Source organism: Sinocyclocheilus rhinocerous, unplaced genomic scaffold (assembly GCF_001515625.1).
Source record: "Sinocyclocheilus rhinocerous isolate Xijiao unplaced genomic scaffold, SAMN03320098_v1.1 scaffold550, whole genome shotgun sequence".
In the NCBI taxonomy this organism is placed as follows: Eukaryota; Metazoa; Chordata; class Actinopteri; order Cypriniformes; family Cyprinidae; genus Sinocyclocheilus; species Sinocyclocheilus rhinocerous.
Window position 1 is genome coordinate 582964 of NW_015667382.1, and position 23659 is coordinate 606622.

Sequence of the window (23659 nt, forward strand, 5' to 3'; positions counted from 1 at the left end):
TTTTTAGTTTGTTACTCAGACGCAGGCAGTGCGCTGCATGAGACAAAAAAGTTATATAGCCAAAACAACCGCATAGCCACTCTTTAGTGTAGATGCATGATGATTTTATGAGACGATGCCGCGATTATAAATGAGAGTGACTCCTGGTTAACATGTATTAAAAGGGGTTGTGTTTAGTCAATATTTAGTGTGATATTTTTTGACAATATTCACTCATCATGACAGTAAAATAGGGCATTCTAAGTCAATATACTGCAGTATTTCCTCTCTCAATCAGTAGAGAATGTGGTTAACAGCCGGTCATGCATGACAAAAAAAATACCGTCATGTACCGTGAAACCGGTATCATTTTGAAAAATACCGTGATATAAATTTTTGGTCATACAGCCCAGCACTATTACAAAGGTATATTCCAAAGGTACCTGAATGGTTATTTTTGGTGGAAATTCAAAGTGCAAATCCATGCACACTCTAACAGCTAATACTGCCCACAACCCAGTGCATGTTGGACGAGGATTCAATTAGAACTACAGGTGTTTCCTATAAGAAATAAAGTGAAAACGTTATGAAATTCTGTATTATAGATCAAAAAGAATACAATATTAACAACATGCTGAAAAGTAGGTCCATTAAAGGTGATGTGACAACTGGAAGTAAGCCATTTAGGCTTATTTATTAGAAAAAAAATATTGATAGAGTGTCTCTGTGGTGCTGTTTAAAAGTATTTTTAGACTTCAACCCCAAAATGAAAAGTTTGTCATTTATTCAACCTCACATTATTCTAAACCTGTACTGTATACACAAATCAATGTTGTCTTTGACCCCAGTGACTTTCATTGTATAGACGAAAATAGTTCTTCAAAATATCTTCTTTTGTATTCCACAGAAGACAGGAAGTAATAAGGTTTGGAAAGACATAAGGGTGAGTAAATAATGTACCAAAAAAGGGGGGTGGGGGTGGGGTGAACTATACCTATTTTCATGAGCTATAACTCCAACCAGAAAGGCCAATAAATTAATTAAGCATAGAAAGCTGGTAAAGATTTAAGACCTACTGCTGACAAAACATCTCACAAGATCAACAGCCTAGAAACATCCATACAGCCATTGTTTCAAATGGTGTACGTACAGTATTATATTAATATCTTGTAGCAAACATTCCCAAAATAAATTTTATATATATAATGCCACTGACAGAACAGACTCAGATTTCCACACCATTTAATTTGTTTGTTTTTTATGAGAATTCCCAGAATACCTATTCAAGTCTAATCTGAAATGTACTGCCTGCATTTAACAGATCAATGTGTTCAAAGTCCTTTACAGTAAATTTACATATCTGGTTCATATCAGTCAGAATGAATGAGTTTGTTCTGGCTTTCTTCTGGATGACATGACCTATGTTCTTGAATTTCCTGTGATATGTCACATCTTGATTTGTTATTGCAGAACATTGATGATGATCATTCTTTCCAAAGCATAAAGAACAGAAGACCCATACAGGAATAATTTCTTCATATTAGCAGATATAATCTGTCTAAAGGTGACAGCTAAACATCTCAGCTGATCTTAAACGGACAAAAACATATCGTAAACAATGTAGCTGCAAAACCCATCCATGGCAAATAAATAAATGTACCACAAATCTCAACAGCCATGGTAATAATTTTCTTATGGTTGAACATGGGCTTCTGCTTACAGCAACTATCAAACACGAGACAGATAATATTGACTAAAGCCAGATCAAAACAATATCGTACACAAATCAGCCGTGCGACAGTGTTTATAAACATTTACACGATGATTTACCCCTGAACAGAATATGACAGTGCAGTAACGTTACACATTTAAACGCCTTTATACATATCGTATACATTCTGTCAGTTTGACACTTACCGTATCTCGGCTGGGTTTAGTGGGGAGGGAAAAAAACTGGAATAGAAGAACAACCTTGGTGTAATACTGGCAAAACAGACCGTTCTGTCGATGGCAATTCTTCACAAGTACATAAAGTTCGCCTGTAACAACTGTCACCTCATAAACTTATTGTTATTCTTGACTTGAATGCTCTGCAAAACTGTCTCTGTTTATCTGATACAGCCGAACTCAGAAAACGATCGACCTTTCACTTCTGTACGCGTAAATAAGGCGGAATGGTGGGAACGGTGGAGGACTGGAGCGCAACAGTTTCTCTACACGTCCACAGTGGGAATTTACGACTTCTACTATGGCAGAGGCAGAGCTTATAAATATTAATTAGGCCATACTGACGTTGCCTTGTAACCTTCGGGCAGCCTCCAGTCACGTAAACTGTTAATATTCATGAGCAAATGATTCAGCAAATCACGCTTGGCTACTGGGAGAACGTCAGATTGAGTCATTAATATTAATGTTTCAAGACTTTGCCATAGCAGGACTATCGTCTCCACAGAAGCGCCATCTGTCGACGCACCGTAATATAACCTTCACCCTGTTCAAAGAATACAGGTAACTATTTCCATTTTCAGTTATACAAAGGTTTACACTTTCTGCATTATTTCTTCGTGTTGTCATTTTTTTTTTAAATCAAAAAAAAAATCTGAAAATTACCATCAAGAACACTTTATTCAAAAGTTTTATTTAAAATATTTTAATTAACAAAAACAAAACAGGCTGTCTATAAAACGGGTCGACTTTATTGCTTAGAGAATACAGCTTACAGCTTTTGCAAAGGCATGTGAATACGCTTCTCAACTACACCTTACCAGTCATCACAAGATATGAATTAACCACACATTCACAACTCCACTTTTACACATTGCACCTGGAAAAAATCTGCTATCAAAACATAGTACAAAGTGAGTGTTACAGAGCGCTCAGTGCGATATGCACCAAAGCACTCACGTCATACAGAGAGCAAATACCATGAGCAGATTTCCGAAGCCTATCTGGTGACTGAATTTTCAGTTTTTCTATCTTTGGTACTATGAGACAGATTTTATTCTGCACATGTAAATCTTTTCCTTGGAATACTGTTCTGAACACAGGGCAGGTAAAAGCCTATCTACACGTAATCTTTATCCTCACTTGAACTAAAAAGAACCAAAAAGCAACATCCTACATTACAAATCTCATTCTCTGATCTCACGCAGTAGAACAAAGAGAAATACAGAAGCGGGGATGAACGGCTGTAAAAATCACTTTCCAAAAAATGTTCCCCAAATGTGTCTCTTTAAGCTATTTTACAAAGGCAAATATAAGAGAAATACGCAAATCGCCTAAAACCGGATGCGATTCGAAACGCCGGCTCCTGAATTTAACCAATGACAATTAACATGGTGCGCCTCATGTCACAGCCACATCACATGACTTAACATCCTTCCCACACACATACAGTGAAACTTATGGCAACTGCCTTCAATTAAATCAGGAACAAATGAGAAAGAAAAGAGGGATTTTCAAAAGCTAATAATTCTAGTTAACAAGTGAATCGAGGCAAATATAGCAACAAATCACAGGAGAACCCCCATGATTGCTCCTAAACCGTCAGTATGAATTTATACTGGTGATCTGGGATTTAAAAGTTTATATAGAAGAAAACACTGCAGAGGTCCCTCTCTGCTAAGGTTACAGAGAACAGAGTGTGTGTGGGAGACCAAACATGTCTGTAAATATATATATTTGTCAATCTGTCCGTGTGCGTCGGTGAAAGCCTGCCAGAATTCACATGTCGTCCTCTTCATCTTCATCCTGGGAAGATCCGGCCTGCTGAGCGGAACTGGCTGAAGCTGCCGCTAGCTGTGCCTGCTGGGCGGCCTGCTGCATCTGTAACCACTCCTGCTGTGCCAGCTCAGCCTGCTGCTGCCGTGCCTGTAAGACAGCAGAACTTCTCAGAAGAGCCGCTTGAAATCACAGCGTTCATGCTGTTACACAAATACAAGGCATAAACTGGAAAGCCACAGAGCGAGAAGTTGATTTAATCAGCTTCGTGAACAGTTCGACATGCTTTTAAAGCTCTTCCAGCATTTTTACCTTGGCGAATAATTCCTGTTGTTGACGGAGAAGTTCTTCCTCAGGTATGCCAAGGTTTTCTAGTCGAGAGCTGGCCTTCCTCCGTTTAAGTGCTACCGTTTTACACTCTTGCAGAACATCTTTTACTTCTGCGATGTATGACCCAAAACCTAGACTTTCAAGTGCTGAGGAAAAATAAATAAATTCCCTGTTACATATATCTGTTGGAAATCAAATGTCCAATCAGTAAACAAAAAACAATCAACACATTCATACTGTAAATCTATATCATGACTGTAACAATATTATCTATCCACCGTCTCTGCAAATCCAAACTGAAAGCCAAACTACTAAATTAATCTTTAGATTAACCTGAATTAGTCTATGTTAATACAATCTAAGGCCTTAGAAGACCTAAAAAGTTGCAGGTTCAAACCCACAAAGGGACGGCAATCCAATCATCATTGTGGATTTGATTAACATATTTAAAGGGATAGCTCAGCCATGAAAAAAAAAAGATTTTTTTTACCCTCGTGTTGCTCCAAACTTGTATGACTGATTTCCTACTATATGGAACACAAAGATACTGTGAAGAATGTTTCTTTGCATGAAAATGAAATGCATGAAATTTAAAAAGTTTTTGTTCATACAATTAAAAATCAATAGTGTTCAACACTGCAAAAAAAAACATGTTTCAAAAAAATCTTATTTTGTGTTCGAAAGAAGAATGAAAAGCATACAAGTGTGGAGCAAGCCAAATAGTTTTCATTATTAGATTAATTCCAACCAATCCAACCAGTTTAAGATGGTCCCCCAAACCATCTTCAGCAAGTCTTCAAGACTGTACAGACGAAAATTGCCCAAAATCCCTTTAAAATCAGTCAAATGATTAGCCTGACCAAGGGACAAACGTAGTCAAACTAGTTCTTAAGACACAGTCTTAACATTATTAGCTATGTTTATGCATCTGGCCACAGAGTGGAAGAGCAGCTAAGACCAGCAGAGCAGGGGTGCGTTTCCCAAAAACATCATTAGCTAACTAGGATCGTTAGTTCTGTTGAACGCTATTGGTAACGACAGAACTTGCTACCATAGTTGCTTAGGGAAACGCACCCCAGTTTAGGCTGGTTTTTCATCATGAATTGTATGGAAAATGTGCCAATGACAGTGAACGGTGACTGAAGCAAACATCCCATTTTGTGTAACGTTACATCAGAAGCACGTAAGAAACACAGGTTTTAGAATAACATGAAATGAATAAATAAAAGAAAGTTAATTCTTGAGTTAACTACCCTTCAATTCAAACTTACTAAGCAAACTTTGAATAAAATCCTCCATCACGTATCCAAATGGATTAATTAGCTGTTCGTGACATCACGGTCATCAAGAAGTGACATCCTCACCGTTTATAACATGTTCTGGGGATATAGTCTTCTTCTCGGATTTATTGCAGATCTCGTTGGCCTCTGATGAGACGAGGTGAATGAACTCTGTGCAGCAGTTCACCACCAGCTCTCTGGCATCGTTCGCTACTCGCACATTGGGAAGCGTTTCTTTAATCATTTTATTGATCGCCGCCCTCGGGATCGTCAGATCATCGTCGTTGCCCGATGAAGAGGCCATGAGGGATGAGCTGCCAGGCCCCAGACGCTTCAGAGTTTGAAGGGAATCGAAAGCAGGCGAGGAAGTTCAATGGGCTGTTAATGAAACAACACCCACAGCGGCGGCTTTGTGTGGAGATTCAAATGGTGTGGTCGGCTTTCTTATAGCAGATCACTAAAACACTGCCAGAGAGAACGCATACTTTTGAATATACTTTTGAATTCAAATTCAGGGAAAGAGTCTGAGTGTGTGACACAAGGAAGGGAGGATGAGAGGAGTCAGTACCTTTCGGTTGATCAGTTTACGCTGACTCTCCACATCCACACATCATCAGAGCTGCTTCTGCTGCTGTTCCTGTGCGCGTTTATAATCATGATTCAACTCCGATCATTCATTCTCAAGCTGCCTGGATAAACTAACAGACGCTGCGCGCGTTCGGCTAAAGCCCGGGGCGGAATTTTTTAAGCATTCGAAGCTCTTAATTCATTACTTCACCCACTCGGTTAGCGATCAACGAAATAAACCCCACAATGCAACACTTCCGGATATCCGGTGATTCTTCTGCTTGTTATTGTTTCGTGGGGTTGCTTGACACTGCCTCCTACTGTACGAAACGGAAATTACGAAATTTGATGTCGAGACACTCTTATTACACCCACAGAAACTCGAAATCTGTCAAACCATTAATATTGTGTATACCCCTGACATTTTGTACTGAAAAAGTACAAAACTGAAATTGCAAGCGCAAGATTAGGGAAAGTCACGTGGTTATAGACTATAGTTTTTGGTCCAAGCAGCCATGCTGTTCCTTGAACCTTGTGTTTGTTATGGTTTTCTTCCTTCTTCCTTATGTTATGCATAATTATGTGATATAATAGCCTAATATTATATTATAATTGGCACACACAGACAAGAGGCGATGCGCTCCAAGTTATATCAAATTTAGGTCATGGTTTAGGTTGCTATTTACATAATCCTCCTTGTAATCTTTTAACTGTGTGATTAGGACATTAACTTGAAACTTCTGATGTTTTTATTTAGTAAAGTGCTGCATGTCTTGAAATAGAAATAGAAGAATTGATCAGAATTTGTGAAAAACTGATCAAATCATCATTCAAGACTCAGTTGTTAAATTTTTTTAATCTGGATTAGAATAATCCCTTGTTTTGCTCTTCAGGTTCAGGTAATCTTATTTCTGTGCCAGTTTTCAAAGCAAAATTGGATTAGATCACCCTGATACACTCGTTTAGATTACCAAATCCGGATTATCTGTGCTCTGGACTAATTATCACAATGTAGGCTACTAGGTAAAGAGCAACGGGTGGAACTTTTAGCGTGGAGTCAGTGTTTTCAATTCGAATATGCACAAAACAGCACAAAATATCCAACAAATAACCCGTTTTCATTTTTCAACTGTCAGACCCCTCATCTGACCCACAACAAATAAATAAAACAAACAAATATACATCACAAATACATTGTGGATATTTTGAGCACATATTCTTAATTTAGATTTTTGAAGCCCAGCTTTTAGGAGACAGCTTTCAGGGATGGCTTTGCAGTAGTTTGGTCAGAGTGATTTGTTAGGCTACTCTGCCAGACAAATTTGTACTTCTGCTCTTTGAGTTTCTAATTTTAAAAGTGACTTATAGGCATCATCATCATCATCGTTGAGCAAAGAATGCTTCAAGCTTGAGCTCCTGTGGCAATGGCTACTGGCTCTGCCTGTAAGGATTCACCTCCATCACCCTCTTCTGTCAAGAAGGCAATTTAGGTGATTTCAGCCCCAATTTCTTTCTGTTATTCACTTTTCCACCCTTAATAGAGTTAAAAGTTCCTACAATTGGAGCATAAAGGCATGACACCCCCCAGCAGAGTGTGGGTTTCTCCAACATTGGATCCACCACTCTAGTTTAGTGAACATGGTATTACCGGCCTTGAGCATGATTGATTCAATTGAACAGAAGCCAAAGCACATCAGCTAATTGATGTTTAATTGGTGTGTGTTTAAGAAAAAACAATTACACAGCCATACTATTTAGCCTTTCCCTGCACTTTCAGTGCTGGGTTGCATCAGGATGGGAATCCGCTGTAAAACCTTTGCCAAATGGCTGTGCAGATAATTCCGCTCTGGCAACACCTATGGGAGCAGCCAAAGGAGAGAGAGAGAGATTGTTCAGCCTTTCTTAAAATATTTACAGAGAGGCACTGACATGTCAGGTATTGTTCTTCGCCACCACTATTTTGGTAGGAGAGGATACCATCAAAGGGCTTATGTTGAGCACACAAAACCACTGGAGCAATACACCATGAACTCTACACTGGATTTTGCTTTGGTAATACTAATATTAAGAAAAATGCAGAACATGTCAGGCCAAAACTTCAACCTGAAAGAGTGAACCAGAAGGAGTCACAGTGTGCCTGTGGAACAACGTCTCATTGCTCTTCTAAAAGCACAAATGAACTCTGGTGAAAGCTGTGTCAATTGCATTGGCCAGCCTGGTCAATTTGTCTAATTTCCAAAGGATGTCCAGATTGCCCACACTACGTATGAGTTTTGTTCTTTTTTACTATTGCCCAATACTATTCAACTGTCCATGATGCACGTATCCTGAGGGAGAGTGCTCTATAGAGTTCCAATCTGATCAGGATAATCTTTTTGGGGTTTTTTTAATCAAAGTTTTGAACAACACCTACAGACAATTAAACCATGATTAGATGACTGGATCTAATCCAATGTGTGAATTCTTTTTTTTTTTCGGTTTCTTTTGAACAACCCATTTTCAAGAATTGTTCTAAACTGACACCCGAAAATCCGATTTGAAAAACTGGGCCAGTAAAATGATAATTTCTGTTATTTGAAGATTATGACAATTGTGATGTACAAACGCAATGCTCTTTTGAGAGAACTGGCCACAAGGTGGTGCTATAACAAGAGATTAAAATTTTTTGTGTAGAATGCAGAAGCTTTATTTAAATTAATCCTTTATTAATCCTCTGAATTGATCCTCAAGTGCTTGTAATCTAATGGCAACATGATGTTTGCATTTTTGTCCTCACCTTTTCCTTATCCTCGCCTGACACATGCATTTGCTATATAGCTCTTCAACTGTTCATGTTCTTCTTCCAACAGTTGGTAAAAGAACATATCAGTTTTATTCATTACATACATAGATTAATTGGATAATATCCAAAAGTTAAGAATACAACCTGTTCCCTCATGTTCTGACTCTTCATTTTTTGTTTTTGTATCAAGGGATTTATCCAGATTAAGTTTGGCAGAGATTAAGTTTTGCTTGGTACTATGTAAGGGTAACCTAAAGTAGATTATAAGACTTCAAGATGACCAAAAGAAAGAGAGAAAAGATTAGATGAACAATTAATTTATTCAGATGTATTCAACTGATGGATGGAAAATTAGACTAAGGAAATAATTAGCACAGGTAACAGCAGAACTATTATGAACATTTTGCAAACTTTTAGCTAACTCTGTGATTTATAATAAAAGATTGTACAATATTTGGTATTATGTATTATTGCATTTATTCACATATAATGAAATTCTGAAATAATGAAAACAGGTCAGCTGTCCTTGGAGGTATTCCAGAAAACAAGGTTAACTTCATCGTTTCACAAAATATTCGGATTGGCTGTACACAAGAAAACGCATGGGTGTCGTTTTCAGAGTTATCCACTCTGGGACCCGGTTTCAAAAAATAGCGGTTTCACGCTCCCAAAACGCCGGATCCGTCTGGATGAAACGCCAATCCGATACAAAAAATTTTGCCTATAGGCTAAAACTCGTCTCCGTGTGGACGGGGCCTTAGTGCCATATAAATCCTGAACTCTCAGTTGATTAACTTGTAGAACGTGTGCGATTAATTGGCTCTAGAAAGGCGGTCTACAGTTAAGGCTGGAATACACAACATGGCTTTTGCCCAGGGCCAGACTTTTTCAGTCTGGACACACTGATGCTAGATGCTGAAAGTCAGAGCCAGCCTGCAGGTTTTCGGCAGTCAATGTTGACAGATTTTGCAAAAAAAAAATTGCATAGCATATGATGGGCAGATTAGACCATGTTTTTTTTTTTTTTTACTTTTTTTTTTTGCTTCAGACTATAATTCCACCCATCTGGAGGATATCAAACATGTCTTATATATAATTTTTTTTTTTTTTAATGTAGTATGTATAGTAATGAGGCACACTTTAAAAATGCTCAGTTATTTAGTGTATGATGCTCAGGTTTTCTCTGTAACCATTTAAAAGTCAACAAGTGTATGATGCCTGGTGTTTTTGTTAAAATTCAGACTTTATGAACACAAATATATTCTCAACAGAGCGTCGAATCCATGAAACAAACTCCATGAAAACAAATGCTAAGAAGAAGCACATATCGGTACCTATTATGCAGTCTATTTTTAAACAAATTATTTTTCTTTTTTTCTTTCTTGGTAGGCTACAGTACTTCAGTGATGCAGAACTGATGCTAAATAAAGATATTATTATGCAAAGATATTATGGCTGTATTATGTTCAGGGGTGTCCCATCCTACTCCTGGAGGATTAACATCCAGCAGAGTTTAGCCAGAGATATTCCTTTTATTTTGAGGAGATACCAACCTCCGCATCTCTACCATTTGCAACCCAGCTCCTAGAGAGCTACAGAGTTCAGCTCCAACCCCAATTAAACACACCTGAACCAGCTAATCAAGGTGTTCAGGGTTAATTGATAATTGGAACTGAAGTCTGCAGGGGTGTGTTTCCCAAAAGTATAATTTCCCAACTATAGTTCCTGTTGACCCCTGTGACCGTAGCTGCCTTTCGGAAATGCACCCCATGAATGATAGCTCTCCTGAAGCAGGGATTGGAGAACAGACTATAGAGTCTGTTGCAAAATAGTCTGTGACTTTTTGTTCTAAAAAAAAAATAGATAAAAATCCAAAATGAATGTTTATTGGTAAACATCTTGAAGATTAGTCAATAGGTTTCCTCACAAAAGCAGTTTATTCAGCATATGGAAGCCTTTCCTCCACTGACATCCTTTAAAAAACAGCCTTAAACACATCTGAACCAGCTAATAAAGGTCCTCAGGATCACTAGAAATTTCTTGGGAGATGTGTTGGCACTAAACTCTGCAGGCCAGTAGCCCTCAAGGAGCACAACTAGACATTTCCTGCCATATACAGTATGTATATAGATTTTTTTAGGTATAGTCATTTTACTTCCATATTGGTGATTAGGTGTGATGTATCTCATGTGTACGTTAGTTGTATTTTTTATTAATAAATTATATTATATAGAAATATTTAGTATTATAATGCCTTAAAATTAGAATATCATGCTTTATCTTTGCTGTCACACCCACTGGAGCCTCAATAAAAAGGCAAGAATTCGCTGAATATCTATGAGGCTGAGAGGCATTTATCTGAAGTAAACAAACCCTGGAACATATCCTGCTCCAGAGCAAGTTATGTTTAGAGAGTAATTTGCTCTATGGCTACTTGCATACCATGACATTTCCTCAGTTTTAGGAACCGAAAGTTGAGGTTGTCCATTTACTTTGGGTAAACTTACCCAGTTAAATTGCTTAAATAAATAGTTTACTGGAATACCCCCAGGTCTCCAGCAGAATATTCTTTAAGAGGCATTCTTGTCTTTATCCAAAGAAAAGCTGTTACGGCTTCTCCAGCACAGGAACTTGAGGAAATTGAGACTTGCTTTGAACACCTTGTCATGTTCAAACACCATTTTGTAGAAGGTTTCAATGGGAAGGTCACCGTTTGGATCCGCACTTTTTAGGGTGGTCATGGGTGTGTACAGAAGGTTAGTCTGATGGCGAAATGGTGGGTTGACCATGGTAATTATTTTGAATGTGTGCTGGTTATAAAAGAAACAACATATGGACTGTTAGTAATTCAGAGACAAAACCAAACATCAGAGCATTGGAAAGATAGATTAATGAAATAAATGAAATGCTATATAAAATGTTTTGGAAAAGTACCTCTGCAACATCCTCTGGAGTTTGTCCAAGACTCTGGAATATCTGGTTGTAATTCTTTAAGTAGATGTTGGTAAACATATCTGCTGTCACTTTATCAGCTTTGGAGAGGTCTATCTTCAAGCCTTCCTCATACACCTTATGATCAAACTCTGTGATGACGGGTCCTGGTTCAATGAGGTTGATACTGCACAGATGCAAATACAATATACATACAATTACAACTTAAATGTGGGGGTCAAAGTTTTCAAAACACATCGAAAATCTTGAAATTACTGCTGCAATCTATTATCATGAACAAGAAAACTGAACTCTTATAAACTTGTAAATTTGAGTAGTTCTAGTCATACAAAGCTATCATAGGATGTGATGAGGCAATGTGGTTTATGTCCACTCTGTCTAGATTCATGTTGTAAATGTACTTCTGGGTAGTGGGGTATGTGGGACCATTCAATGCTTGGACCCCTATACTGTATATGAGTGTGATCACTTACTTCAGATTGAATCTCAGAGCTTGAACTGCCAGACTCTCACAGAACCCTTCAACAGCGAACTTGGAAGCAGCATAAATGTCATTAAACAATATACCTGTGTACATGAACACGACAGTGATTAGAGATGGTAAACCCTCACTGAATCCTCTCAGAGCTTCTTTAGTCATTGTTGTTAATCCTTTAAGTATCTAAGTTGGACCTCTCACCCCCTGGTATAAAAAGCTCAAATGCAAATATCAGCTTAAGAAAACCAGTCATTAGTAAAAGCTGGTTGTTGTCCATTTTTAACAACTCACCCTGAATCCCCATTACACTGCTGATTACCACTATGTGGCCACTTTTTCTCTTCTTCATATCAGGCAGAATCTCCTTCAAAAGTCGCACAAGCCCAAAGAAGTTAGTGTCCATGACAGATTTCATCTCATCAATGGTCTGACACTCAATGGGGCCAATCATTCCCATTTCAGCATTTCTAACTGTAACACAGATAATGGAAGGGTAGTATCAACAATGCTAATTAACCATGGTCTTGTTACACTAACCATAGTTTAACCATTTTATTTGTAGTAAAACTGTGGTTATACAAATGGTAATCAATGCGCCAAAAACAAAAAAAACATTACTACACTTTACTATAATAAAACCATGGTTATCCGTAAGGGAACGTTAAAGTTTAGTACAGTGTGAAATGGTATCTTATAAATACCCAGAATTTATTATTATCATATTATTATTAATTATGAACAGTGTGAAACGTGAAGCAACCCTGGATTCCTTTTACACAAGGTTTAGAATGGGTTAACCATTTCAAGTGTAGCCCTATCATTTCACTCTGTACATCGAAAAAACGATGCTAACTTTGCACCATAACCCTCGGTGAAAAAAAAGTGGTGCTAACCCACTTCTTAATTACAAGTATGAAACGTTCCTTTAACCAGGGTTAAAAGCGGGGTTTAGACTTAAAATAATCCGGGGTTAAGGTCAGTGTAAAAAAAACGTGAGTGTTACGATTATGTCCGTCTCCGTCTTATATTAAGGCGCCGCCCTGTTGAAAAAACCAGCATATGCTGGTTAGGTATGTTTTGACACTGGGATGCTGGTTTAAGCTGGTCCTTTGCTGGTTTATGCTGGTCCTTTGCCAGCACATGACCAGCATAAACCAGCAAAAGGACCAGCATAAACCAGCAAAGGACCAGCTTAAACCAGCAAAGGACCAGCATAAACCAGCAGAGGATCAGCTTAAACCAGCAAAGGACCAGCATAAACCAGCAGAGGATCAGCTTAAACCAGCAAAGGACCAGCATAAACCAGCAGAGGATCAGCTTAAACCAGCAAAGGACCAGCATAAACCAGCAGAGGATCAGCTTAAACCAGCAAAGGACCAGCATAAACCAGCAGAGGATCAGCTTAAACCAGCAAAGGACCAGCATAAACCAGCAGAGGATCAGCTTAAACCAGCAAAGGACCAGCATAAACCAGCAGAGGATCAGCTTAAACCAGCAAAGGACCAGCATAAACCAGCAGAGGATCAGCTTAAACCAGCAAAGGACCAGCATAAACCAGCAGAGGATCAGCTTAAACCAGCAAAGGACCAGCATAAACCAGCAGAGGATCAGCTTAAACCAGCAAAGGACCAGCATAAACCAGCAGAGGATCAGCTTAAACCAGCAAAGGACCAGCATAAACCAGCAGAGGATCAGCTTAAACCAGCAAAGGACCAGCATAAACCAGCAGAGGATCAGCTTAAACCAGCAAAGGACCAGCATAAACCAGCAGAGGATCAGCTTAAACCAGCAAAGGACCAGCATAAACCAGCAGAGGATCAGCTTAAACCAGCAAAGGACCAGCATAAACCAGCAGAGGATCAGCTTAAACCAGCAAAGGACCAGCATAAACCAGCAGAGGATCAGCTTAAACCAGCAAAGGACCAGCATAAACCAGCAGAGGATCAGCTTAAACCAGCAAAGGACCAGCATAAACCAGCAGAGGATCAGCTTAAACCAGCAAAGGACCAGCATAAACCAGCAGAGGATCAGCTTAAACCAGCAAAGGACCAGCATAAACCAGCAGAGGATCAGCTTAAACCAGCAAAGGACCAGCATAAACCAGCAGAGGATCAGCTTAAACCAGCAAAGGACCAGCATAAACCAGCAGAGGATCAGCTTAAACCAGCAAAGGACCAGCATAAACCAGCAGAGGATCAGCTTAAACCAGCAAAGGACCAGCATAAACCAGCAGAGGATCAGCTTAAACCAGCAAAGGACCAGCATAAACCAGCAGAGGATCAGCTTAAACCAGCAAAGGACCAGCATAAACCAGCAGAGGATCAGCTTAAACCAGCAAAGGACCAGCATAAACCAGCAGAGGATCAGCTTAAACCAGCAAAGGACCAGCATAAACCAGCAGAGGATCAGCTTAAACCAGCAAAGGACCAGCATAAACCAGCAGAGGATCAGCTTAAACCAGCAAAGGACCAGCATAAACCAGCAGAGGATCAGCTTAAACCAGCAAAGGACCAGCATAAACCAGCAGAGGATCAGCTTAAACCAGCAAAGGACCAGCATAAACCAGCAGAGGATCAGCTTAAACCAGCAAAGGACCAGCATAAACCAGCAGAGGATCAGCTTAAACCAGCAAAGGACCAGCATAAACCAGCAGAGGATCAGCTTAAACCAGCAAAGGACCAGCATAAACCAGCAGAGGATCAGCTTAAACCAGCAAAGGACCAGCATAAACCAGCAGAGGATCAGCTTAAACCAGCAAAGGACCAGCATAAACCAGCAGAGGATCAGCTTAAACCAGCAAAGGACCAGCATAAACCAGCAGAGGATCAGCTTAAACCAGCAAAGGACCAGCATAAACCAGCAGAGGATCAGCTTAAACCAGCAAAGGACCAGCATAAACCAGCAGAGGATCAGCTTAAACCAGCAAAGGACCAGCATAAACCAGCAGAGGATCAGCTTAAACCAGCAAAGGACCAGCATAAACCAGCAAAGGACCAGCTTAAACCAGCATCCCAGTGTCAAAACATACCTAACCAGCATATGCTGGTTTTTTCAACAGGGCGTGCACATGGTATGCAGGTAAAATTAGATATTATGGCCACAAAGTTAAAGCATAGCATTTGTGTTTTGATGTAAGAAATAAATGTAGGAAACCCTTACCGAGAATGTCAGCTCTGCGCATGGGCAGGCTGTCCACACAGGCTTTGATAGAATTCTCATCACAGACGTCGAGCTGCTTGATCTCCAGTGTGCTGCCCAAAGTATGACCTGCTGCCTTCTCCAGAGCTTCACATTTAGCCAGGTTCCTCATAGTCGCATACACTGCCAAAGCCAAAACATTTAGCTAAACTTTCATTTAAACTAGTCTGCTAAGATTTCAGCTAACAGATGGAGACTAGTCATCATTTAATGACTAATAAAGCTACTCAGCTACTTATTTTGAGAAAATCTACAAGCAAAGTCGATTTATTTAGGAGGATTCACAAGTTACAAAGAAACCGTTTTAACTGCTTTTTTAGTAAAAGCAGTGCAGTTGCAGACAGCATACAGTTGTAAAACTGTGCGTATTTCCCTTCTCCTGAAAGTTTGGACTGTCATGTGCAGTTTCACAGACGTCTCTAATGTGAAGCTCAAAATACAACCTGCTTGTTTTTTTCATTTAACACGGTTCCCCATGACATACAATGCCAAGCTCAAAATATAGGCTAACTTTCATTTGAACTAATCAGATAACATTTCCAAGTAACAGATTGTGATCACTGTCTTATTTAATGACTAATGTATTAGTGCTTCTCAGCTGCTTACTTTGGAGTAATTCTACACGCAAAGTCAATTTATATAGGAGAACGTTTAAGAAGTTGCTTACGAAAAAAAAAAACATTATGAGAATCTATTTTTTACTACATACTTCTGAGTTGTAACAGGGTACAGTAATAGTATGAATATTACACATTCCCTTCTGTCATAATGTGCACATTCACATTTGTCCTTTTAGAAATAATTGTTTTGGGACATGCCTGTGTTGACAGCACTAATGGTGGCACAATATACATATGTAACCACTGTGAAAATAATAAAGAACATAACAAAAATAGACCTATCTAATTTAGCACACTAATTAGTGTCACAAATGTCCCCTCTAAGTTTTTGACATTTGGTTGATAAACAGAAAATGGCATCTTTTTAAGAAAAACAAATCTATGTTAATTCTGCACAGTATTTGTGCAGTACAACAAAAAGCAAACATTTTACAACTGTACTTGGTCTACACCATTATTATACGACTATAGATATCCTATGGGCCTTACCCATAAACCTCTTTTTCTCATCTTGGGCAAGACGAACAGCAAGTGCCAATCCAATGCCAGAAGAACAACCAGTGATCAGTACAACCTTCTGATTCATGGCTGCTTTCTCTGATGATACGGTGGGACGAGAGAACAAGAAGTAAATGAAGGCTAAGGAGAACTGGAAAGAAGATAAAGAGACAGAATGAGAAAGAGCTTAAGAGGTGAGCTAAAACACCTCCTAATCCACAGCATAAAGACTCAGCAGAATGATCCATGTGTCACTACGGTCTAGACATGTGGTGGAAAATACATAACATTACGACTGCTGAGATGCAAGGTCTAATCTAATTTATTGAGATGCACCTGTATACACCAATGTGGTCTAAAAGAAATATCTGATAAAACACAACATAATATGCATATTTTTCAAAAGTTTGGGGTCAGTCAGTAAGTCCCACATCAACAAACACATAACTCAGCACTATTTTAAAAAGTTTTTTTATTACTATTATTATATACTGGGATTCATAATAATTGTAGAGATACATTAAAATCTTTTTTCAGCAACTACAATATATTCTCTCAGATGTTTCAATTTGCAAATTTATGAGGCATTAACCATACACGTGTACAGTTTTTAACAATCCAGTGGCACCAAGTTGTCGAATACAAACAAATGTTATTGTCTTGCTTATATAAAAAAAACAACATATTCCATTTCCATTTCTTGTCATTTTCATTTTTAAAAAATCATAAAGACCATGCAGTCGAAAACATCACTGGAATACAGAAGCATATAAAAGAAAATATAAAAGAGTTTAATTGTATAAAAAGGCAAAGTCAATGCATAGGAATCAAAAAGGCAAAAAGTCATTAATAGTAGCAAAATACAGTACATAGTGGCTTAACATGCAGCATTATTGCATACTGTGTTCCCATCTGCATCCTTTACAGATCTTCAATGCGTGAAACACAAGCGGTGAGTATTCTGGAAGCTATGGAAAAGTATATAAAGGTTTGCGTGTCTGAATGCGTGTGCTTTTAGAAACGACCACGGATGCGATCCAGTGGGTCTGTGTCCCACATCTTTGCGTCCCAAGCCTGGAACCAGCCAGTGAAGGTTGGGGGCTCAAAGCCTTGCTTTACAGTGATGACCGGGGTGCCACGGCGACCAGAGGGGTCAGAATCCACATAATCTTTGGCTAACGGTAAAGAAACATGCACATTAATAATCAGGAATTACATTCAATGACAATGTTAAATCAAATTTAATCCTCCATTATGGACTGCTCTAGTTGGGATTTTGCTTTTTGGTACCTTAACTGTATAAATGTAAGTGTTAAAGTTAGTGCTTCAGCATCTTAACTTACCTATTTTATCTGCTCCATTCCGCTCCACCTCGTTGGCATCATTACCAATCCAAACAAAGATCTAAAGGAAGAAGAAATTTAATTAAACATTTAAAGTTTAACATTAGACCCGATTACATTTATATTTAATTTTGACAGGAATGATAACAAGGCTGTAATAGATGGACACAGATAACATCATTTTCACGACTTTCAAAACTGTTTTATGGAAATTTAGTCTATTGACAGTTTTTTTTTTTCAGAAATCAGCTTTGTCATCACATCCAACAATTGGTATGTTGTTAAACAATAGTACAATCCATTGAACACACTGTACTTCTATCCCTCACAGCCTCGTTTTCATTCCTGTGAAAAAATAAATTAATATAGGCTCTACCTTGACTAAGGTCTATAACTGAACTTCATTCTGTGCTCCATTCTGGTACATAACACCCACTTTTCAACCAGTCAAATAATTATGGATAAAATCTATTCTCATTCTGCATTTTCTGCTTGAAAATTCTGTTTCACTCAGAAGTTTATCCGATTACAGAAGTAAAATGTGTTGCAAACATGATTTCATGTTGACTTTAAGACATTATCGGTACTTCAAATGCTAACCTGATCCCAGGTGTCCAGCAGCATGACATCATCAGTGGCCAAATCAGACTGAGTGAAATCTCCAGGCACTTCGTCAGCCTGAAATGAAATAGGAGAGGTATAGTAAATTGTATGCATTCATTTAACAAAGAAATTTAAATGAGTTGCAAATTCCATTTATGTTAACTCACAATTAGACGTCCAGTCTTGTTGGAGCAGCCAAAGAGACGTGGAGGTTTAACAGTCTTCTGCAGACTTTTAGAGGTTTGATAGTCCTTCTTTCCACCCAAAGCTGACCAAAACCCAGCTGAGCGAAGCAAAGATACAGATAAGTGCCAATCAGTTCAAAAGAACAGGAAACCTGATTAGTTTAGGAATGCCTTTTAACTGTATAAATTACATCGTTTGAACATTTACAAAAGACAGCCACCCACCCGGCTCTTTGCCCTCTGAAATGTCTGTGGCACTGCCTCCAAGGAAGCTGCAGACGTGTTTAGCAGCAGCCATTTCTTCCTCTGAAGCGGCCACTCCTTTCCACAGAAACAGGCCGTCAGGACACTTCAGCACAAACACGTCGTTAGTATTCAGTTTAGATGCAGTGGGTTCCACCTGGGTGAGAAGAGAGAGAGAGAGAGAAAGAGTCAGAGAGGAAGGTTATTGCCAGATGGCCGTTGCTGATTGTGTCCATGTATGTGCCTGCCGTCCTCACTGACCTCCACAGCGCGTGTTGCACGGGTGGAGCTCTGGCGGATTTGGAAAAGGCGAGTATTGCCAGTCTGACTTTGACCACCTTTACGTGAAGTCCCACCCATGTGGATGATCATGGGTTTCCCCTTGAACAGGCTCATCAAATGGGCCGGTTCCTGGCCTTGAGTGACACGTACCTGCAGAGCGACATAACAGTGAATTCTAAATCATGTTGATCTTTTTATTTCCTACAAACTAAGCTCTTCTCTGCATCATATAAGACATGACAACAGGAGTACATAAAAAGAAATGCACAATTTATCCAAAAAAATGTAAGATTACAATTACAGCTGCCACGATTGTTGATTTTATTATTAGTTTTATATAATTTTTTTTTTTTAATGAACTTTAAATGAGTGTTAGATGATGACAAAATCATCATACAAAACTAAATATTCAGTTTTGGCATATAGACTACAGTTTACAGTTTGAGGTCTGTGAGTTTTTTTAAGAAACATATTTAGCAAGAATGCATTAAATTGAGCAAAAGTGACTGTAAAGAATTTTATATTGCTACAAAAGATTTTTAATTCAAATGAATGCTGTTCAACTTTCTGTTCATTAAAGAAAAGTTTTTTTAATGTTTTCTGTTACCACAAAAACATTAAGCCGCACAACTGTTTTCGACAGTGATAATAAAAATAAAAGTTTCTTGAGCATCAGCATATTAGAAAGCTGAAAATTCAGTGGAATAAATGACAAGTTAAAATAAAAACAACTATTTTAAATTGCAATAATATATCTCAATATTACTGTTTTTATTATATTTTGATCAAATAAATGTAGCCTTGGTGAGCATAAGAGACTTCTTTCAAAATCATTACAATATCTTACATACCACAAACTATTAAAGGGAATTGTATACAGTATCCAATAGGAATCAATATCAATAAAGAATGTCTAATATCAATTGATAACCAATATGGTACTGATATATTGTGTACTATATATACTGTGTACTGTACTAGAAACAAAGATGTTTTAAAACCAAAGTGAAAAGCATCAGACTATTATGGAATTATTTTTAATTTGCTAGCTCTGGTCACTTTATGACCAAACTAGAAAACCTCATTATAATCAACATGGCATAGAGACAGTGTAAATAAAAAATGACAATTAATTAACAATTACACAATAATAGCCGATAAGGTTGAGTTTAATTTAATTTAAGCATGGAATAGAATTTGACCAGACTCAAGAAATTAGGCTTGTGTTTGGTAATACCTGGACAGGCGAACCTCCCATGGAATCATCCAGCTTGACTGTTAGAAAAGCTGAGGCAGCCAGCTCATCTTGTGTACACTTAAGTCCTTGCCTGATATAAAAATCAATACATATATGTAGGTCATTAAATATTGATTGGTTAAATATTGGCTAATCGGGTGGTTAATGAGCACATGTTCCAGCATGTCAACCTGTGGCTATCTTGACTTACCAGGTGTAGATAATATGTTGCTCTCTGCTTCCCTGGCGATAGGTGTAGAGGATCAGGTAACAGTCTCCTCCATAGAACTGTCCATTGCTGGAAGGGTCCACAGGAACTTTATCCCCACCCTCTACGCGCCATATCTGTCGAGGTCAGAGCAATGGACTTCATACAAGTGTGGCATTGTAGTTAACAATAAAATTAACCTCATTATTGAATTGTTGGCGATTATAGCTGTTCAGTCATGAGTTTGAATGGTTCTTTAGAATAAAGCTTCATTTATGAGTTTGTATTTACTTTAAAATAAATGATATATTAGCATTAGCAACTTAGGCTAAAAACTTGCTACATAAGGACTAGAACAGCTGTCTGATGAATCTTTATGTAGCAGTTATCACATAGCAAAAATCAGGTTTGACATATGACTGTGTATAGTATATTTTGTAGAACAAATAACTTGAAAGCTTTGTTAAGTAATGTTAACCAAAGATACAGTTTGCATTTACCATTGTTCTGTTAATGATTTCCATACACAGATTCCATTACGGCTTCAAGCTGGTCATTCGAATTTGCTGTGTTGACCAACAGAAAGCTGCTCAGTTTGAAAGTGCCTTCTACGTGAGCTGTGCTTCATACATTGCTACACTACTGACAAAGGAGAGTGGAACTTTTTGCATGCAATATTTTGCAGAATTGTCTATAGTGTCACCACACCTTTAAAACAAAAAGCTATTCTAAAAATCCATTACCAATTCCTGAGGCAACCCATGCCTTGAATACATTAATTCTCTTCTGGGTTTTAGGACTCCAGGCTGAATAGCTCTATGGTCCTTGGTGCTATTAGCTTTTAAATTTTTACCTGGACCTTGCCAGAGCCGTCATCCACCATACCATGCTGGGCAGCCATTGTTTTGTTGGAGTGCAGACTGGAGGCATCAAAGGGAACCTGTGAAACTTTGGCAATGCGGCCAATGCTGTAGGCCTGGCCTGGACCTGTGGTTTGATCCTTATCCTTCCAGTTACTGAAGAACTGCTTGCACCACACCTTTAAAACAAAAAGCTATTCTAAAAACCCATTACCAATTCCTGAGGCAACCCATGCCTTGAATACACTAATTCTCTTCTGGGTTTTAGGACTCCAGACTGAATAGCTCTATGGTCCTTGGTGCTATTAGCTTTTAAATTTTTACCTGGACCTTGCCAGAGCCGTCATCCACCATACCATGCTGGGCAGCCATTGTTTTGTTGGAGTGCAGACTGGAGGCATCAAAGGGAACCTGTGAAACTTTGGCAATGCGGCCAATGCTGTAGGCCTGACCTGGACCCGTGGTTTGATCCTTATCCTTCCAGTTACTGAAGAACTGCTTGAACAGTGTGGTCTCGCCTCCGGCTGGCATAACCTGGATCTGGTCACAAAAAGTTAGATAGACTGCTTAGAATTTGGCTTTCACTTGACTTACTTTCATTAACATGCTGGATCTAAGTCTGATACCTGTGTGTTTTTGGGGTAGTTCTTGTCTTTGATATACTGCTCAGCTACCTTCATGGCTGCCTTACGTTCTTCAGTGTTTGCATTTGGTCCTGAGTTGTTAAAACAGATGACATTGTCAACATGTGTAATATAAGAACACCAAAATAAAATTTGACCATACCTTTCCAAAGAAATATCTTGCTGTCCACTCCATTGTCCAGGATGTAGCATTCGGTGGGAGTGAGCATTTCCTGTTTGAAAGGGCTGCTCTGGGCCACCAGAGATGTCTTCATAGAGCCTGCAGCATCAGACACCTAACCCATACAAAACACATGAATGCATACATTAACACAATTAGCATAATATAGTGCTCGTAGTGTGTGCATAATACATAAATGTACCATGTAGAGTGTGCCCTTTTTCTGATTGCTTCTGTCAGTCGTCTCATCGTCAGGACTTCCTGCTGGGATGTTGGGCTTGCACCCAAGAGCCTAAAAATAAACAAACACAATAAGAGTTTCCACCAGTTTTCTCCATGGCAGTGAGAATTGTATTAAATATTTACTATTTACTGTGACAAACGGATTCCATCTTTCTTTTAGTGTTTCTGAAGAGCATTGTGCTAGCAATGCTAAGGTCATGAGTTCAGTTCCCAGAGAATGCATGATTTTGAATACACTGTAAATTGCTTGGGATTAATGTGTCTACCATGTGAATGTTTATTGATTCATTTTGTCTGAAATGTCTCTGATTCTATGTTGTGTTGATTTCTTGCTTGCATTACTGGAATATATTTCTGTAGCTACAAAGATGGTCTACAATATCTGGAGAAAGCTATTCGTTAGCATTCCCATTCATTTCAGCTCACTTCTGCTTTTTGAAATAAGATTATGGTTACAGCATCTAACAACAGAAGCTAACTAGATCATGCTAAACCCATTGGTAGCTACAGATGATGTTAAGGTAATGAGGCAAAGGTCTGAACTTAGATCATCCATAAGAAAAAAATGTAGGGCCGGGACTCCATCGGTTGGTTGTTGATTGGATTGAGGCAAATTTGAATGTGAGCTTGCAGTCAAATGTAAGAGGTGGTTTTATGCAGACAAAATTCCAGGATAAGTCAGCAGACAAGTCTGTTGTTTCACTGGAAGTTTGATTTATGACATTTAAAATAAAAACTACAAGGTCGAGAAAAAAAAGAAAAAGAAACACGCATGGATAAATTTAGGGATGCACCGATACAGGTATCGGTATCAGGCCCGATACTGAGCTCCTGTACTCGTACTCGTACTCTTTAAAATGCCCCGATACCAAACGCCGATACCACACAGCATGTGTTAAGTGCCATATTCAGACAATGAAACACAGACAACAGAACAACAGACAGCAGAATGGAGTTATTAGAGATTAAGGATGTCTACGAAGTATATGTATGCAATGAATATAATGTTAAACATTCAGTATTGATTGTATAGCTGATGTGCGCGAGCTGATAAGCAAAGCACGCTGAGCGGATTGAGCGCACGGCGGCGCAGATGCGCGAGCTTGTCGAGTGAATATATCTTTCTCACAGACATCACTGGAAAGTTTGAAGTTCGGTCGGATACGTCAAAAACAAGTAAATAAAACAATGCACAAGTTACTTAACGGTAGGGAGAGAGAGAGGGAGAGAGAGAGAGAGAGAGAGAG

General features: G+C 38.7%; 4 protein-coding genes across 6 annotated transcripts in view; all 4 read right to left on the reverse strand.

Moving 5' to 3' along the window:
- Positions 1 to 2187, reverse strand: part of LOC107733896 (guanine nucleotide-binding protein G(I)/G(S)/G(O) subunit gamma-12-like) — a 56903-nt gene extending 54716 nt beyond the window's left edge. The window contains exon 1 of the mRNA XM_016545738.1: positions 1897 to 2187. The gene's annotated coding sequence lies outside the window, so the exon portion shown is untranslated. The remainder of the gene's footprint in view (positions 1 to 1896) is intronic.
- Positions 2188 to 2653: 466 nt separating this feature from the next.
- dr1 (down-regulator of transcription 1) lies at positions 2654 to 6167 on the reverse strand. 2 transcript variants are annotated; one of them, XM_016545760.1, is made up of 4 exons: positions 5878 to 6167; positions 5394 to 5774; positions 4012 to 4175; positions 2654 to 3849 (listed from the first exon to the last, which is right to left on the reverse strand). In XM_016545760.1, the coding sequence occupies exons 2-4, from the start codon at positions 5611 to 5613 to the stop codon at positions 3703 to 3705; spliced, it is 531 nt and encodes a 176-aa protein (XP_016401246.1). In that variant the 5' UTR covers positions 5614 to 5774; positions 5878 to 6167; the 3' UTR covers positions 2654 to 3702. The 2 variants fall into 2 exon arrangements, with proteins under 2 accessions (XP_016401246.1, XP_016401245.1); XM_016545759.1 differs by having other exon boundaries at positions 5394 to 6167.
- A 3613-nt stretch (positions 6168 to 9780) lies between these two features.
- On the reverse strand, positions 9781 to 16618 carry LOC107733899 (retinol dehydrogenase 8-like). The gene is made up of 6 exons (XM_016545742.1): positions 16396 to 16618; positions 15248 to 15409; positions 12380 to 12559; positions 12084 to 12177; positions 11593 to 11776; positions 9781 to 11468 (listed from the first exon to the last, which is right to left on the reverse strand). The coding sequence occupies exons 1-6, from the start codon at positions 16490 to 16492 to the stop codon at positions 11229 to 11231; spliced, it is 957 nt and encodes a 318-aa protein (XP_016401228.1). The 5' UTR covers positions 16493 to 16618; the 3' UTR covers positions 9781 to 11228.
- A 553-nt stretch (positions 16619 to 17171) lies between these two features.
- LOC107733908 (gelsolin-like) overlaps positions 17172 to 23659 on the reverse strand; it is a 12829-nt gene continuing 6341 nt past the window's right edge. The window contains exons 6-18 of one of the 2 annotated variants that reach the window (XM_016545756.1): positions 22372 to 22461; positions 22152 to 22284; positions 21992 to 22080; positions 21843 to 21905; positions 21359 to 21511; positions 20509 to 20642; positions 20298 to 20388; positions 19040 to 19210; positions 18761 to 18935; positions 18518 to 18633; positions 18348 to 18425; positions 17748 to 17808; positions 17172 to 17579 (exon numbers count right to left, since the gene is read on the reverse strand). In XM_016545756.1, the coding sequence (XP_016401242.1) occupies positions 17419 to 17579; positions 17748 to 17808; positions 18348 to 18425; positions 18518 to 18633; positions 18761 to 18935; positions 19040 to 19210; positions 20298 to 20388; positions 20509 to 20642; positions 21359 to 21511; positions 21843 to 21905; positions 21992 to 22080; positions 22152 to 22284; positions 22372 to 22461 (1515 nt within the window). In that variant the 3' untranslated portion in view covers positions 17172 to 17418. Of the gene's footprint in view, positions 17580 to 17747; positions 17809 to 18347; positions 18426 to 18517; positions 18634 to 18760; positions 18936 to 19039; positions 19211 to 20297; positions 20389 to 20508; positions 20643 to 21358; positions 21512 to 21689; positions 21906 to 21991; positions 22081 to 22151; positions 22285 to 22371; positions 22462 to 23659 lie in introns of both variants that reach the window. The other variant, XM_016545755.1, reaches the window with a different exon arrangement.

What these genes read in the sequence shown, in the direction of transcription:
- dr1 (XM_016545760.1), bottom strand. Translation starts at nt 5,613, where the DNA reads ATGGCCTCTTCATCGGGCAACGACGATGATCTGACGATCCCGAGGGCG. An exon ending in CCCAGAACATGTTATAAACG is followed by an intron (nt 4,176 to 5,393) that starts GTGAGGATGTCA and finishes ATTTTTCCTCAG; the next exon opens with CACTTGAAAGTCTAGGTTTT. An exon ending in AACAGGAATTATTCGCCAAG is followed by an intron (nt 3,850 to 4,011) that starts GTAAAAATGCTG and finishes GCTGTCTTACAG; the next exon opens with GCACGGCAGCAGCAGGCTGA.
- LOC107733899 (XM_016545742.1), bottom strand. Translation starts at nt 16,492, where the DNA reads ATGAATCAGAAGGTTGTACTGATCACTGGTTGTTCTTCTGGCATTGGA. An exon ending in TGAGAAAAAGAGGTTTATGG is followed by an intron (nt 15,410 to 16,395) that starts GTAAGGCCCATA and finishes TGGCTTTGGCAG; the next exon opens with TGTATGCGACTATGAGGAAC. An exon ending in CTCCAGAGGATGTTGCAGAG is followed by an intron (nt 11,469 to 11,592) that starts GTACTTTTCCAA and finishes TTTTATAACCAG; the next exon opens with CACACATTCAAAATAATTAC.